General features: G+C 40.1%; 1 protein-coding gene across 1 annotated transcript; it reads left to right on the forward strand.

Moving 5' to 3' along the window:
* The first annotated feature begins 7242 nt into the window (after positions 1 to 7242).
* sp7 (Sp7 transcription factor) lies at positions 7243 to 10521 on the forward strand. The gene is made up of 2 exons (XM_008280740.1): positions 7243 to 7265; positions 8964 to 10521. Exons 1-2 carry the CDS (start codon positions 7245 to 7247, stop codon positions 10311 to 10313), a joined length of 1371 nt encoding a protein of 456 aa, XP_008278962.1. The 5' UTR covers positions 7243 to 7244; the 3' UTR covers positions 10314 to 10521.
* Positions 10522 to 17927: the final 7406 nt, after the last annotated feature.

The following is a 17927-nucleotide window of genomic DNA, read 5'->3' on the forward strand; positions in this document are numbered from 1 at the left end:
AAAATTCAAGTATTGTAGCCATGAGCCAATGGAGAACTGGCTGGATGTTGTATATTCCACTTTTTAATGTTTTTTCAGGTCAAATCTTGAGGTATGAATCTTTTTCTTTCTTTCTGTAAGTCAAACTAAGTGTTAAGGGAGTCCAAGTCAAACTTAAAATTTAAACCTGTCAAATTTGCAATTGAAAAATGGTTTAATCAATTAAGCAAACAATGTGAGATTTTTTTAAATACTTATTTTGTAATTTTTTTAATATTAAATGTCATAGAAAGGCACAATATTGCCACACTATATGTTGATTACCAGACAACGGGTCGAGTTTGTTCAAAAGCGTAGTATCTTAGAAGTCCCTCTCATTTTACAAGTACGTATAAAGAGATATTGAAAGAGGCTGTCATTGCTGTCATTGCTGTCATTGCGCCATCCCGAGCAATTGCATGCATGACGCCTGTTGGGGTCATTAGGTGGCCACAGGTCTCCTCGACAGACGGTGAGATTACAGGCCAGATGTCGGCTTGTATACAGCAAGAAGGCGGTGGACTGGGATTTGTTTGGGAGTAGATGGACTTCTGTGTTTCTAGAGCTGATACTTGCATGTAATATGCTGAATGACAAACAGAATATTCAGCATGTTGCACAACATTCGTGATTCCAAAGTGGGATAATAAGCCAGTAAGAATTCTTCGTAGAGGAAAACAATTAATGTCTCCCCAGTGCCATGTGGGATTATTTCTGCCATGTGTGGTCACTGAGACATCGCAGTAATATGGGAACTAACTAGACGTTGCTGGGGGTGGGGATGTCAGACTGAAATTATGTTGTTCTTTTGGAGACAATATTCAAAGAAATAGGCAGACGGAAACATTTTGCTTCTTTTCAGTTTGCATTTGCAAAAGTTCATTTGAGAATAGGAAAAAAACCTTCATAGGGAAAGGATTACTGCTACTTTGTCCTCATTGCTGTATGAGATTGCCACCATGTCTGGTGACTGAATATGTTCTGTCCACTGCTTGAAACACAGCCTGTTGGTGGTTGAATTACTCAAAACCACCAACATGGCCCAAAGTAGAGACAGACCACTTCAGCCGGGCAGATCATTTTATTAAACGCATGTTGTTGCTTTTAATGTCTGACTCAAAAAGGCATAAGTGACTAACATCTGATGCCATAATCAGTGGCATCAACAGCAGCACAAATGAACATGAGATTCACTGGTGCATTGTATAACTCGCTACCCCGTCTCTCTCCTTCTCCCAGTCTCGCTGTCTATACGTCTCCCTCTTTCTCTCTTCTCCCCCACTTCGCCTCGTTTCCCCATTTTCCGTTGACAAGCTCTCTGAATCTTTGACCACACAGCCTGGAAAAATAGCACGGAGTCATGCTGCAAGGCAAGTCTATCCCTGACCCTGATTCCCTCTCACCACATTTCCATCAGCAGCAAAGTAAAACACATCTAATCATTTCAATTTTCCCCCTCTGTCGCAGTATTATTAACATTGTTAATTTTCTGAGGGTTGCAGCCCATAGCGGAATGTCAAGGGAAATGCATTATAGCGAGATATTCCATTGATCCACCATTATACACACTTAGTTGCTCGCTGTAATGGCCTAATGATACCAAGAGGCCAATTTAAAACCAATGTAGAAAACAGAAGGCCAGTCACCCCTAAAATAAAGATGCATAAAAACCTAATACGGGATGTCAATGTGTAGACATCATCTAACATCTGAAGAGTCCCATATTTCATACATGTTTGTACTTGCTGCTGTGCTTTTGCGTTACCACCAAGACGAATTATCTGGCAGACTCTTCACTGCTATTTCAAGAAGTATGCCTGCTGGATGAACTTGCTAGTACTGAAATGTACACAAGGAGTACTGCATGCCTAAAGTACTTAAAAGACTAATCTTGCAACCAAGTACAGTTACTATGTAGTTATATTCTACTTACTTGGCAAGAATAAAAAGGCTACACATTTATACTATCTAAATGAACTTAACCTACTAGATCTTAAATGTAACTACATTTGCAGAGGTACTTGTTGGAAATGAAGATACTGTGATTTTGAAAGGTAACGACAGAGTTTAAACTGAAATCTATGCAGAACATTCTGAGAATTACAATTTTTTCTTGTTCTCTGGCTGAATAATAAATATAAACGGCCTCAAAGTTTAAGCACTTTCAATTGGATTTTATTTTAACTGCTGTGGAGTTTTTCAGAATTTTTTTTATTAAACACTCTAAAAGCACACAAGCTGAACTTTAGTAGCAAATAAGACAATACACTTGTGTCTTGTTATTAAAATGTTCTGATAACAATGACAATACAAAGCTGAATTTTGGCACATGTTAAAATGCTCCAGTTTTTAATAGCTTAATTTTAAGAAAAAAAGCAATGTTTATTTTACTTTTCTTTTACTTTTAACACACCTTACACAACATTTTGTGAATACATAATCATATAACATTCCCCAATGAACATCAGGCAGTCTGGAAAATAATAAATAACAAGATTATAGTAGAAAGTAGCACTGGTCTCTCACAATAGATTCTAGAGTCTTCTACAGTAATCTCATTCATCTAATGCTTCCTCAGTGTCACCATTTTTGACAAAAGCAGAAACATCTCCCAGAAATCAGAAGCTTTCTTCCTAAAAATCTAGATAACCTTTTGAAGATCCAAACGCAATCTTAAGACTTTCACGTGACCAAGACTGGTTCAACTAACACTCTTCTATTACAGAGAAATGTGTATGCGGCTTGTCGTGGGCGTAGGTCAACCATTTTTCTTTCTCTGTTAGATAAATAGCAGTTGTCTAGATGAATGTACACAGTTTAGGATTCAGAGGTATCGGAGAAGAGGTGATTTGAAAGATAAATTGTACCACTGAGTTCCAAAATTCCTAAACTGTATCTCCTCACATTCCCACAAGCAGTGATATAAAGGGTCTTGATAAATATCATACGTAGAGCTTTGATCTTAAATAGTAGAGTCATATGCAATCCCCTTTTTTTTAATTACCAAAGAAGCCAAATCTGTCAAAAACACTTACTTCTGCTGTGCAAGAACCTGTGTCTAAAATGAGCAAAATTCTAGTTATATCAACAAATGTCAGATCAAATATGAACTAAACAAGAGGAAAAGTCTGTCCAAGATTTTTTTTCCATTAGCTTTTGTTGTTGACAGTTTTTTGCGCACACTTTTTGGCATCCAGAAATCAGGTTTAGTTCCACTGTCCTATTAAGGGGAGTTTATGTGACTAGGTATGCGTGATGCACCACCTCCATCTTTTCATTGGTAACAACAAATACAGAACTATGTTGTCTGAAATAGTCAAATCTATCCCCGCTCAGAACAACAGGATGCAAGCAAACACGCTGCCATCTCTTCGAGCCACTCGTCACTGGGAGGAGATTCTTGGCTTCTATGGAGCTGAGCAACCAGGAGAACCGTCGCCAATGTGAAACGGCTTGACTAGGTTTGCACGGAAAAGTTGACCACTGGTGAACATGATTGAGAGCTTCTTGCCTTTTTTTGTTGTTGTTGTTTTTTTTTTTTTAAACCAAAGTAAAGCATTTTCTGGAAAAAAGGTTATAAATTCTGCCAGCAACAATCAAAATGAAGCAAGAATTAATGCCAAGGCTTTGGAATACATTGGAATTTCTATACAAATGGGGGAAAAAATACAGGAATTAATGCATCATATTGTACTTGCACAATTACAGTATATGCGTAATCAAGTAATCAAGTACTTAATGTCTAGGATTTGCTTATTTGTAAAGCCAAAGCTAAATGAATGCAGCAGAGTCAGGTGTGGACAAGTTTCAAGCAGCCCTGTATTACAGAAAAAAAAATCCTGCCACTGATGAAAACATGAAAACATGAAAAATAATCAATTTATTCCACCATCAAGAATACTGTTTGGTCACAGTATGGTCCTATGAGTCAAACGTTGACATTTAAAATCAAATTGTCACACTTTCTGCAACAAATTTGTAATGTTTTGCATCTGAATAGCTTCTTCTGTCTTTGTCAGTGCATAGACATATTTTTTCAATAGATAAGCTGAATTAAACAAGCCAAGTTCAAAGTTATACATTTAGATCTGTCACTAACTATCACCCACAATCGTGGCTAATTGAAGCCCAAGCACTAAGACACCCTTCGGAACCCTGAGGTTTTTACACTGGGTCAATCTCTGAGGGCAATCTGCCACATTGTGACACAGAAGTACAACAATCTTGCTTGCAATGTCAACTAAAATCAACTAGAACACATAGAGGAATATAAAAATGGTTTTAAGCTGGTAATAGATTGCACTGGTTAAGGAAAAAAAACTGAACTCTGAAATCTGAACAGACCAATGATTGTTTTGTTAATTCAAAAATCTCATGCCATTTGATGCATTCAAACTGCCAGGCTAATGAACCAAAACCCATGTAATACATCTGATAGCTGTCATATGGACAATAACTATCCATATGAAACTTATAATCAACCCTCGGGGAAAACAGTCATGCCCACCCAACACCCCAAGGTTCATCCAGCTCGCAGTGCCTATACCCAAAAATCGAAACCACATAGGGCAGAAAATAGCAAAATGAGCAGAGAAAGCTTTTTGATGAGGCTGTTAAGAGCTTAACGCATTCTTTAATTATAGCTCTCACTTGCTCCCTTTTGAAGAGAACTGTAAATGGGAACACGCCAACGTTTCAGATTACTACAAGTCTTATAAAAATGAGGAAAAGCAGCCCATTGCGGGGCACTTTGCAGCAGTGTAGGAGCGTTTTTACCTCCCCTCTCATTTCACTTAAATGTAAAACATAAAGCATTAATGAACACTAAGAAGAAAAGGAACACTTCACTTAAAGGCTTTAAACCAGTAACAGGCCATGTGTCAAATGAGAGGGGAGGGAAATGCCTCAGAAAGTGTCAAAAGATTGCTACATATACCACATGTAATAATGAGGGTTTGGGCAGGATACAGTGAGACAGACAGACAGATAGATAGATAGATAGATAGATAGATAGANAGTCTGGAGCGATGGTTTCTACCGCCATACTGCCGCAACTGTTGTCCCAAAACCCCCCAACACAGTGCTGTTAAAAAGTCGGGCTACACGATCCCATGATGGATCTTATGATTTTTGTGAATGGCCGCAAGTGCTCATGGGATATGGAGTCCAGAAGAGTTGACTGTCCGAGGAGACAGATAGATAGATAGATAGATAGATAGATAGATAGATAGATAGATAGATAGATAGATAGATAGATAGATAGATAGATAGATAGATAGATAGCAGGTGTTGTCGTCTTCTGCCGTCTGTGACACGTTGTCCTCAGTTCGAGGTGAGGTTTATAGGTTTATATGACTGCGAGCACAGTCCTGTAGGAGTGTGTGACAGTGTAAACTATTGCATGTAGCGGCCTTTGTTCTTCTACTCACACCCCTTCTGGAATAAGAAAATAAAGCGATGAAGGTCAGTTGGAGAGCAGACTGCCAAATATAGCCGCTGTGTTCATGTGAGGGCCAGACTCTCCAGAACGACAAGCCCAGCTCTGACCATGCCCTGTAATTGAGGAGAAAATAAGGACAGAAATTATATGTTTATTTTTGACAACAATTTTAATCTTCTGTGCTCTCCTTCAGAAAATGACACGCCCACAAAAAGGCGCTGAGAATCCGTCTTACTCAAGGCTGAAAGTTGAAGTTTTTGACTTTTTTCAACCAATAAGTGAAACTGTAAAGTGAACACGTAAGAAACTTGAATGAATCATAATAAAAGCCAAACTGCTATTGAGATGTATCTTTATTCCATATACATCACATAGTTTCGTATGTGCATTTTGAATACCATTACTTTAAAACTTGTGAAAGAAAGCTTAACTTCTTCCGTGAATGCAGAGTCAGCTCTTTAGATCATCTAACAAGAGACTGTAAAATAGTTCTTATAATGTTTGTGTTACTCTGTTTCACCATAAAGATACATATTTAATAAATGTCCAGTATTATAAACTGAACTCGTATATACTTTCTGGTTTCTATATTTTTTAAAATGTCAGCTAATTTTTTTTTTAAATGACAGAGCTAAACTGTGGTAGGCTTGTCATATTGTAATGTTGAATGTGATAATTTTGTATTTAGAAGTTAAACAACTCTCTGCATGATGACTCCAAAGTTTAATAAGTTCATATGAATCCATATGAAATCCCTAATTTTTAACTTTTAAAAAATAAAGAAATTACTGGCATTAGCTTACGAACATAACAGCAGTTAGGGGAGGAAAAAAATACTTAAAATATTCAGATATTTTTTCTGACATTTCCCTTTACCAAAAGATAGATAATTGGATATTTGAAATATTACTTCATACTTGTATTTACTTGTCGTAAACGTCTTATTCGAGAAAATACTAAATCTCGCGAGTCTTTCTTAAATGTGCCGTTTGAATTCATTTTATTTGACGTGATAATCCCTTCTTTATTTTATTTAATGACTGGATCCTTTTCGTCTTCGCCTGCCTTTGTACTTCATTCTTTTTAACCATCACAGTTAATGTCTAAAAAGGCAGTTAACTGCATTTAAGAATATTAGAAACAGAGAGAGACGGTTGGAAACCAGAATAATAAAATCTCGGATGGAAACCACAGACTCGGCCAACTTATTTATTTATTTCTTTTAACTTAAATTGCGTGGGCCGAGGCTACATGTTCTTTTGTTATTTTTTCCTCTTAAGGGAACACAGAGCTTTAGTCGGATTTTCACTTCTTAGTTACAGTTTTCTAACTGTGACAACATTAATACACTTTAGAGTAGAAAGCAGAAAAGGCGTGCTGGTAATTCTCTGAGCTGATGTTTAATGTAGTCTTCTCGTCCAGACTCCAGTGGACTAATCCCAGTGGAAAGAAAAAATATGCCAGTGAAATTGAAATAATGTCCTGCTGGTGATTGATGAGTAACCCATTCATGCGTTTCTATTGAAAAATGATTCGACACTCTCGTTTGGGGAGGTGGGATGTCTTCTTTTTAGCCACCAATCTCCGTCCATTTTCCTCCATCTCTGGGTTTTTATTGCTTCTTAGCGAGTCTTCAAAGAGCCCAGAGCCTGTAATTAGGGGGCGGGACCCCAGAGCCTCAAAACACTTCCCCGCGTTAGAGCCCAACTTCTTCCAAAGTGTCCCGGGACTCAGAGCTGCGCTTCTCCCACTCCCCTCAGCTTCCTAAGGATTTTGTTTCTCAGGGATGGCCGCATCTATTCTGGAGGTAGGGAATGTAATTGTAAGTAGATTTTATTTTTTAATTCCTCGTTTTAACACAGCTGATGACGTGAATACTGTTGAAATTCCAGCTGGACTGTATTAAAAGATGCAATTGCAAGTTGAAGTGAAGAAACTTAGTTGAAGGTATTTTGCGCCTGATAGATAATCTGTAAATGAAAAATATTAACAACAATTAGAACGTGCATTAACAGAGAAGATGAATTTTAAAACAACTTAACTTTAACTTTCATATTTTAACTTTCTGTTCATTTTTGTCAAAGCCAGTGATTAACATTTCCTCAAAGTTTCTGTTCTCTCTACATCTGGGAGAAAAGGGAACACTATAAAGCTAATTTGTTTCACTTAAATAATTTCCTGTGGCCTTAAGAAGCTGTCAGTTGTCAGTGGTGGCGGATGCAAGAAATAAAGTATAGCGGAGACTGTAGGAGCAATAAATGAGCTTAAAGGGTGTAATGAAACATTATTACCCTGAAAACAGAGCATAAGCAACAGGATTCCAGTGAGCTTAGTGAAAGACAAGGAGATAAATAATAACTACCTTTAAATGTGGAGTCCGTCGGCATGGAAACATCAGGATTTATGTCGAAAAGTTTAGGAAGTATTTGAGAAGATTTTTGTTCATAAATAGTCAAAGTTGTAGACTCTTTTTTTTTTTTTTTTTTTAAATAGTCAAAGTTGTAGACTCTTTTTTTTTTTTTTTTTTAATGTAGCACAAGTAAGTTGAAAAAACATATTTATTAAAACTCAAGGCTTACAATAGTACCACAAGAGATAGCACTGAAAAGTACAACAAAGGCATTATAAAGTCATTATTGCATATCAAAGAAGTAATGTAAAATTCTGTAGAAACATTTTAGGTTTATAACAGTGATATTTCATTCCTTACACAATGTGTAGTAACGGCACAAAGTTTCTGATATGTTGTGCTGTGGTGTAAGTTAAAAGCCACATGGAAAGGAAAATACTAGAAAAGGAGTGATACATAAAATTGTCCTTATGTAAATTGTATTCCTCGTGGAACAGTGATGTGTTTTAGTCACACAACTTGTTCAAAAGTCTTGTTTTCTAAAAGGGCTGGTGAAGATTCTGGATGTTTACCTGAAATAACATGTCATAATCACGGTCATAAACAGAGCCAATGGTTACATCTAATTTTGTTATGAATAGAACGATGACAAGAGCATTGTGGCACAATGTACAATTAGCTTGTCTAACATCTTCAACGCCATGGTGACCACTAGAGAAAAGAAAAACATGTTTGATGAGATATCTGTGTCTGGTACATCTGGGGTACAGTTACAGTTACTAGTAACTAACGCTGAAAAACACAAACAACACAATGTATGCTTGTGGAAGTATGTAAAAAAAAAAAAAAACAGGTGGGGAAAAAAATGTGAAGCGAATATAAGAATTAAGAATAGCTCGTCGACAGTGGTTTGGGTGAAACAAAAGGGTGAGGGAATTCCTCCTTTGCTGAGCAGAGCAGAACCTTTGCAAGCATAAACATTCGCTGCTTGAAATTGCCCTGACCACTTTGAAAACAGAGAGAGCAGGAAAAGCCAGCAGTGGCAGTCAGACATAAGTTTTTTATTAGAGTTGACACTGACAGAAGCAGCAGCAGCAAGCAGCCATTTCCTGCAGACAGACAGTCTCATTTTCTCCCTCGTCTCCTCCTTCCCAGGAAGACGCACGCTATGGCTCCAGTCCTCTGGCTATGTTAACTGCTACCTGTAACAAGTTTGGCAGCACCAGCCCCGTCAGGGATTCAGCAACACCCGGTAAGACCAGCAGCACCACTCCAGTAAAGAAGCCCTACACCATGACCTCCGACCTTCAGACAGCTAAGAACGGACGGACCACAGACGGTAGTGGCCTGGCGGACTCCTACACTGGCTCCTTCACCACAGCTGGAGGAGGAGGAGGTGGCGGGCTGCTTACTCCCACTGGAAGCCCCCCTCCTTCAGCCGGAGGCTACACTACAGAATATAACCCTTTCTCCCACTCCTTCCAGACCTCTGTCTCCCAGGACCCGTCTCTTTTAGTGTCCAAGGCCCATGCTACAGCCGACTGTCTCACCAGCGTCTATACCTCGCTGGACATGACGCACCCCTATGGCTCCTGGTATAAGGCTGGCATCCATCCTGGCATAACTGCTGCTCCAGCTAATGCCACGTCCTCCTGGTGGGACGTCCACCCCAACTCCAACTGGCTGTCGGCAACGCAACCCCAGGCAGACGGAGGTCTCCAGGCCTCACTGCAGCCTGTAGCACCACAGGCTTCCCTTAGCCCACAGCTGCCCAGTTACAGCACCGACTTTACACCACTCAACCCAGCTCCTTACCCCTCTGTGGGACTGGGCTCCTCCTCTCATCTCCTGCAACCTTCCCAGCACATGCTGCCCCAGGACATGTACAAGCCCAAGCCTGTGCCAAGTGCAGGGCTGATTGAGAGTCCCATGGGCCTAAAGCCTGCAAGGGGATCAGGAGGCTACAGCGGAGGGGCTACACCCACCAGGTCTTCATGTGACTGCCCCAACTGCCAGGAGTTGGAGAGGCTGGGAGCCTCAGCTGCATCCCTGAGGAAGAAACCAGTCCACAGCTGCCACATCCCAGGCTGTGGAAAGGTCTACGGTAAGGCCTCCCACCTAAAAGCCCACCTGCGCTGGCACACCGGGGAGCGACCCTTTGTTTGCAACTGGCTGTTCTGCGGGAAGCGCTTCACCCGCTCAGATGAACTGGAGAGGCATGTGCGCACCCATACGCGGGAAAAGAAGTTCACCTGTCTACTGTGCAACAAGCGCTTCACACGCAGTGACCACCTCTCGAAGCATCAGAAGACCCACGCAGATTCTGCCATGCAGGGTAAAGTTGCAGCTGTGGAGGGAGACACAGACCCTCGAAGTGAAGAGACGGCAGAGCTCAACTCCAGTGCTGTAGCCACCAATCCTGTCGCTGATCAGATCACCAATGGGGATGAGAAGACTGGCACACCTAATGGAGTGGAGAACAGCAGTGGATTGTTGGAGATCTGACTTCATTAAGGCTTCTATCTAGTTCTATTTTGTGAGATGATGGGTTTGTTTTTTTAAATGAAAAAAAAAAATCATATTTCAAATATTTCAAAAAACACTTTGTTTTGTTTCAAGACATACAAAGGATATCAGACAATGTTTGAAACGAATGACATGATAAATGACTGAGCATGTTGCAGGTTGCAATCACTTCATTTTCTCTGGACCACACACACAGATACACAGACACACAAGCAAATATGAGCAAGCCTGTAGACATTTACCATGCAAAATTGTGCATTAATGTATGCAGACTTACACACACAAAATGTGCGCAACCAAGCCAAGATGTATGTGAATTTGCATATTCACATTTAGAAAAATGCAGAAAAATACTATAAGCAAATGTGTACGCACATTTAGTGCACACATGCATGCAAAGGTGCACACAAAAGTATGTCTGCTTAGAGACACATACAAGTAAACATGCTAATGCACATATTTTGTAGCATACACACATTTTCTGCCTTTCAAATGAGACAAACCACTGGGGAAATTTAATCTGCAAAAGCAGAAGGAAAAGAGCTCTGAAGCCACAAAAGGAAAGCAGTTTTAGAATGAGACTTATGGTTAGGATGACGGAGTTGATGGAGCATTGCATGCCTAGAGAAAAATCTGATTTACAGCTGTACTTTGATACTTATTCATTATTCTTGAAACAATCAGTGGGCAGTCTTTCTTAAAGCTTCTTGTTGCCAAAGACATTCTGATGTACAAGGTATTGCATTTCACTATTGTTTGCTGTTTGCTTCTTACTATGTCTAATTTAATTTCATATTTACATAAATAATCTAATTTATGTCTTAAATTATACACATGGAAGATTATCTTGCACCCTGCAGGAAATATAATTCCTGAAAAGGAATGCAAGACGGTTGAAGCAGGCCAAAAAGAAAATAAAATGCATTAAATTAAGATTTTTTTTTCTTATTTATTAGTTATAAGGAGAAGTTTTGGGCTATGTTTTTAAAGTTTTATTTATAGATCTTGAAGTTAAATGTGCGTGTAAACTAATTCTATATAATCTTTTAATTGTGAAGGCTTCCACACCAGGCAAAGTATTGATAAACAAGGGCTTCCTTCCTTGTTTGTACATACTATATATTGACAACAATATATAGATATTGTTAGGTGTGTTATTTTTCTACTTTTTTATGTATTTTCTATATTTTGTGTAACTTTCCACAATGAAAAGATGTCTATGTTGCTTCAGTTAACAGAAACATAAGAACTTAATTTGGTGGTTATAAATTTCCTCATTATTTTAGAAGTGAACTACTAGTAGTTGCAGAGTTGTTGTGAAACGAGTGTAAAAGATACTGTAAATAGTATTAAAGCATTAAACCTCATAAAGGTATACATGTTGTAAGATTTATGGTGTGGAATCGTGACAATTTTGGTGCTTTTAAGAGTAAAGAAATTTAAAAAGCATTCTCTTTTCTGGTGTTATTCCTGTACAACACTTACATGGATGACAGTTTGACTTTAAGATGCAAGAAATGAAAAGCAGTTGAGCATGAACTTCACTCTTACACACCCCATCCCCTTCTCCTTTCACTCACCGTCACGTTCTTTTCATATCTTACTATATTTCCACCTCACCAAGGCCAACCAAATACTTTCATTATCTTTTGCAGCACAAACAAAGCCGTTCACTGAATTGAAGTCTTAACTCCACACAATGACCCCCTTTCAGAGAGCCACTGTAGTTACACTCAGGACAATTACTCCACTCTCCAGCTTGAGAGGGGTAATTACTGAGAGCGATGCTCCAGCAGAGTCAGGAGAAAGGAGAAGAGGGGATTAGGACAGGGGAGCTGTGGTTGTATTGTTTATAGAGGGAGGCGGTCAAACATAGGACCCCAATTAAGGTAGGATGCAGGACCATAGAAGAGATGTGCAGATACAAATGCTGAGAAGACACTGGACTGACTATCAAATATGTTTGACACTCTGTCTCTTTTTCTCAGACTGTGTTGTCACTGTACACAGTATTTTCTTGGGTTTGTGCAAAGAGTTAGAGTCACAACAAGTGGCACTTGTGTGTCTTTCTGTCCACTTGCCTGTCAGGTCATTCAGGCTTTTCCAGACTAATAAAAATACTTTAGGTGGGCGGACTTCCCACTCTGCATTAAAAGAGAGATAGCCTCAGGACAAACCAAATGAGGCCTCAAACAGATGTGCTGTGCACAGTAGCAGCACCACACAAATAATTATTCAAGGAGGTAATCCTTATTTTATGTTAAAAACCATATTGGCAACAGGTGATGTGACAGGATGGCAGCAGTGACAGGCACATGGAACAGATTCAGAGTTGTTTTCAGGTGCTTTCCCATTCTGGTGTGGTACTTAACCAGTCAAAAGAAACAACAATGCTATGGGAAACAAAGCATTTGCTATTATTAGAGTAAGAATTTTCATCACAGAAGTGAAGAGGAGACCTGTACAGCTGGAACCCCCCTGAGGCCTCTGAATCTTCTGTTGTAACATTTACACTTCCCAGGCTGCATGGTTCCAATTTAGGGCTTCTAATGAGCTGTAGTTGAGGTCAATTTATATAAAACGTCCCGGGGCCGACTCTGTCATCAGGGACCAACATGTTTATGGTGGTCTGAAGTGGGCGCACGGTCGAGTCCACAACATAAAAGGCAAACAGGGGGAATGGGGTATGGGTAGGGTGTGTCAGGCCAGTGAGTGAAGGTGGGGGGGTTAAGAAGACGGTCAGTGGCTTTTAAAACCTCCACTGCTACTGGTATTTTCTGCCGTTTTTAAAATACACTGCCTCGGCAGTGGTGGTGGTGGCATACTGTAGCCTTAACTTTATTTTTACTTCTTTTATTTAGGAAGCCAGGAAACATTAAGTGTTGCTTCAAATAAGGTCGTAAAAAGAAAATATACATGCAGTGACACATAGAGGCAAAAGGGGAAGCTGGACAATCTGTTCCATATGGTTTGCCTACCAGTGCCCATTTACAAAATCAAATCACTGCAGACCTAATACAACTTAAAAAGGTTATTCCAGAGGATCCCAGACACACCTGCTTAAGCCATCACACATCCCATTTTCAATCTAACACAAAGAAAAACTTTGAAGACATTCTCTCACGCTGTATTTACTTAAGCTGTGAGACTTGATGAATTACGCAAATTTACTCTTAATGAATTACTCTAGGGAGAGGCTCCAATTCCTGCTCTTTAGAATAAAAGACCTCATCATGATGTGGTGAGCAAAATGTTAATTATCCTCTTTTCCTGCTATTATCTGGTCCTAACTGAGTAGTCGAGTAAGACAATGGACTGTGCTCTGACATAGCCACAGGCATTGGGTCCCTACTTCTCCCTACCAGTGTGTATGTGCAGGGTGGGGGTTTGTGGGAGGCATGAGACAGGACAAAAGCACAGGTGTCTGCAGGTGTGACTGGGTCTCTGTGGCATAGTTGGGGGGAAAAGGGTAAAGAATGCCCAGAGGCTCAGGACTCAGGCCGCAAGTAAAAACAAGATAAAAAAGTAAAGTGACTGGAGTGAACCACAACATGACCTGGGGAGCAGAGGAGGTCAGGCTGAATAAAACAAAGGTTAAAGAGGAAAACACAACAGATAAGAGAGGGCATGAGGTAAAAAGGTCGAGCTATCTCATAGATGTACTTTGTGTAAACTTTGCATATCACTTTTAGCCATCATTTACATGTAAGGAGAGGAAACAGCCACCTGTTAGAGAAAAGTACAAAAGGTGTGCCTCAGTGAGTAGCATATAATAAGGTAACAATGCTTTACCCAGCTGCTTCCTACCTCTCCTCAATGTACAATAGCATTGAATATTAACAATAAGTGGCCTGTATTCCTTATATCCGACTCTAATCATATGATGTTACAGCATTTCCTTCTCTAAGAACTGACTTTAAAGTTTAAAGGGAGTCCTCCCTTACTACCCAATGCACAAAATGCACCACTAAATGAGGCCATTTTGTTTATAGGAACTGTGGGAGGGTTGTGGGTGCCTCTGTGCCCCTTTAAAAAGATAATATGCTTCCCATTTAATGGCCTCCGGATGACAAATTGCTTCCAGGGGAAAATTAGGTTAAGAAAATTGCATGTGTGACACGTAAAGACATATCTTCTCTACTTAAGATGTTTGACATCCATAATTCAATTATGCACAGCAGTAGGTGCAGTTAGGATTCTTTGAAAAACCACATTTGCCCATGAGGCCTCAATAATGTACACGCTTTGGCTGTTTATCAATAATCACGTAATTCCTGTCCCGTAACATTAATGTACTAATCGTGACAAAAGATTAATTTTGCATGCAGATTTCAGATTTAAGATGACTTAACAGAATCTATAGTGAGAGCATACACTAAAGTTGGCATGATTTACTTCATTTTTTCCACAATGGAAAGTTTCTTTCATACACAAGACAAGTAGTTCTATATCTCTTGGAGACGGTTGGAAAACCACTCAGAAAATTGATGGCCCATTATAACCTAATACCCTTACAAATATCGAGAGCACCATTAAAGGGTTCTTTCCTTTCGAAAATGCTTACTATCTTGACAATATTTTGACTGACATACAGCCCAGACCATGCTTGTTTGCCTTTTTTTTATTTTTTTTAAAAGTTCAAGCCACTAAATACTTCCTTGGAGTATTTAAAGTGAGATTTAAGAGAGACTAGCACAAAGAAGGTGTGGTGGAGGTGTAAAAACACCAAACCCTCAGGAGAAAAGGTAGAGAAAACACAGTCAGAGAGACCTGCCACAAAAAGTACAGTGGTAAGTGAGAAAAAGAATGGAGCCAAATAGCAAATGAATCTGGATTTGGATCAACTGGATGAGGAAACTGAAGAAGGAAAAAACAGTCGGGGAGGAAGGAGGGAGACGAGGGAGAGAGACAGTGAGACAGACAGAAAGAGAGAGAGTCGAAATGCAGAAAGAGAACTGAGTGATTTGGGTTGGAAGCGGGAGCAGGGAGCCAGGGTTGGCAGGGTTTTGGTGGAGGAGTGTGGTGGTTCAGAAGTCCTCCAGCGCGAGGCGCCAGTGTGTCCGGCGGGGGCCCTGACCATGAGCTGCCTCACCCCCCCAGAGCCACGGCCACAAACCCCCTCTCCCCCTTCACCACCAGCACCGCCACCCATCCAACCCAAAACCCACTGGCAGGCAGCGCTTCAGTGAAGCTGCTGCTGCTGCTGCATGTTTATTTAATATTCTGAAGAAATTGAAATATCTTTGTGGGCAAACACACATACATACACAATTACATATCACTCACACACTCGCACACTCACATAGATACATGCACGCATGCATTCACACACATTACCACCACAATATATAAATAAATAAAGTCGAGTAATAACGTTCTCTTGATCTGCGGCCAAGAGCAGAGTTGGAGAAAATCTTTTTCGAATGGTGTTTTCAGAAGCGTAGAGGGAGGAGCGTGAATGTCTGACACCGCATGTTGCCTGAGCAGGCGACATGTCTCAGTGTGACTCCCACAGAGGAGAGAGAGCATTGACAAAGTGGTGGACAAACAAGCATGTGGCAGGAACAGAGAAAATGAACTAAGGCCAAATATGTACATTTGCTGGGACATTTTAAATACCAGTGTGTGGATGGTGTGCATTCCATGAAAAAATAGGAAATTCACAGGTTAAGCAATTTAGTGACTCTGAGTGTGTGGTCTGTGAAGGAGAACATGTATATGAGGTGTTTGTGAAGTGTTAAATGAACAAATGTGCATGCCAGCCTCTTTTTGTGTGTGTGTGTGTGTGTGTGTGTGTATGTGTGTGTGTGTGTGTGTGTGTGTGTGTGTGTCTGCACTCATGCATTCACACACACACACCCACACACCCACACACACACACACACACATCCATCCATAATGAGTCTCTGATCATTACAAAGCAATTCCTTCAGACAGAAATCCCTTAAACAGCCTTGGTTTTGGTCTTCATGCTATCCCCCTTCTGTCTCCTCTCTCCTCAACAGCCACCAACCACTGCTGCTGCCAAAAATAACACAGGAGCGCCACTCGAACCCGCGCCTCACCACAGCGCAGCTCAGCCGCAAGAGAGGGATCAAAACACACACAAAAAAGGAAACACATCATATTGTGGAAGGAGGGAAAAAGAGCATTCATACAGCTCCATGCTTGAAGATATCTACTGATGATTTTGGCAAGCAAAGAACCACACATACTAATGCACCAGGCCAAGACAGGGAAAAGGAAAGTGTGTTTGTGGACGTGTGTGTCTGTGTGTGCATACAATTTGGATGAAGTATATTGTAACTGCAAAGACAGCATTCATTTCTGATCTCACTCAGTCAGTGCTTTAACAAATAGCTCAATAAAAACACTTACATTATCACATTATTGATCAATAAATTAGGGCTCTCAGCTGACAAATGAAGGCCAGATGAAAAGGACAAATTAACACTGAAAGTATGAGTAATGAGTAGGAGGGGTTTGCTCTGGTCAAAGATAAATCCTGGTGATTCGATTGTAGGTTTGGGAGTTCAAATGGGAGACAGCTTTACTCATTGTCATGGCCAGTTCACTTTGTGTTGCATTTGGCACATTGCACTTATCCACATTGACACATTGATGCCAGTGGATGAAGCCATTACAATCTAAGCTCTGTTTCAGCGCTGGCCAGCGGGGGTTTACAAGCAAACCATCATGGGATTAATTGTCAAGCCACAGAAATAAAGGAAATTCATGGAAAGGTGGAAAATGTACTGAAGTATTTTATGGAAGTGCTGCTACATTAGTTGGAAAGGAGGCTCTGAGGTTGTGGGTTCAAAAGACTTAAAGTGTCTGCACGATTCATTTGGGTATTTAGCGAAGCAATAAGATCCAAACTAAATAGAAAAACTGGACCTCAATTTGATAGAGCCATCAGTCTGTAATATTATTCTATAATATATAACATATATAGTTTCATTGCCAGTTTCACTGCCATCATCTTCTGCTTGCTGAAGTTATAAATAAGTGCCATTTTCCTATCACACCACACAATAGAATTTCAAAGTTTGGTCAGGCAGAGTGCACTACATACAACTGTTGTCTTGTACGCTATGCTTTTCTTCTCTGCATTATGCTGTGTATTAGTCCCCACCACTTTGACTGCTGTTTAGACCTGGATCTTTCAGTCTTAAATTTTTGTATCTTTAATTTAATGATTATAGTTAATTGTAGCACTGAAATGTTTTCCCTTGAAAAGCAATTTCAAGTTGCCGCACAAGAAAAGTATTCGACTAATAGCCTAATTATCCATCATAGGAAGTTTAACCTCTGTAAGCTTTTTAAATGGACACCCTGCAGTACATCTGACTCCAAACTCTCTTTTTTAGCTTTAGGACACTCAGTCCATGAAACTACTGAAATTTCCCACATGTTTCACAGGTGTCTATCATGGAGATGACAGGTGCTAGACAACCCAAAAACCCAAAGCAGTACCGGCACCGGAACGAGAGGCCTGGCAGCTGGGAGGATCAGTGACCAGCTGTCGCCCTCTTCTGGATCCATTTAAGCATAGCAAATTACTCTACAAAGGGGCACATTGACATAAAACTT

Source organism: Stegastes partitus, unplaced genomic scaffold, assembly GCF_000690725.1.
Source record: "Stegastes partitus isolate 25-593 unplaced genomic scaffold, Stegastes_partitus-1.0.2 Scaffold208, whole genome shotgun sequence".
Taxonomy (NCBI): domain Eukaryota; kingdom Metazoa; phylum Chordata; class Actinopteri; family Pomacentridae; genus Stegastes; species Stegastes partitus.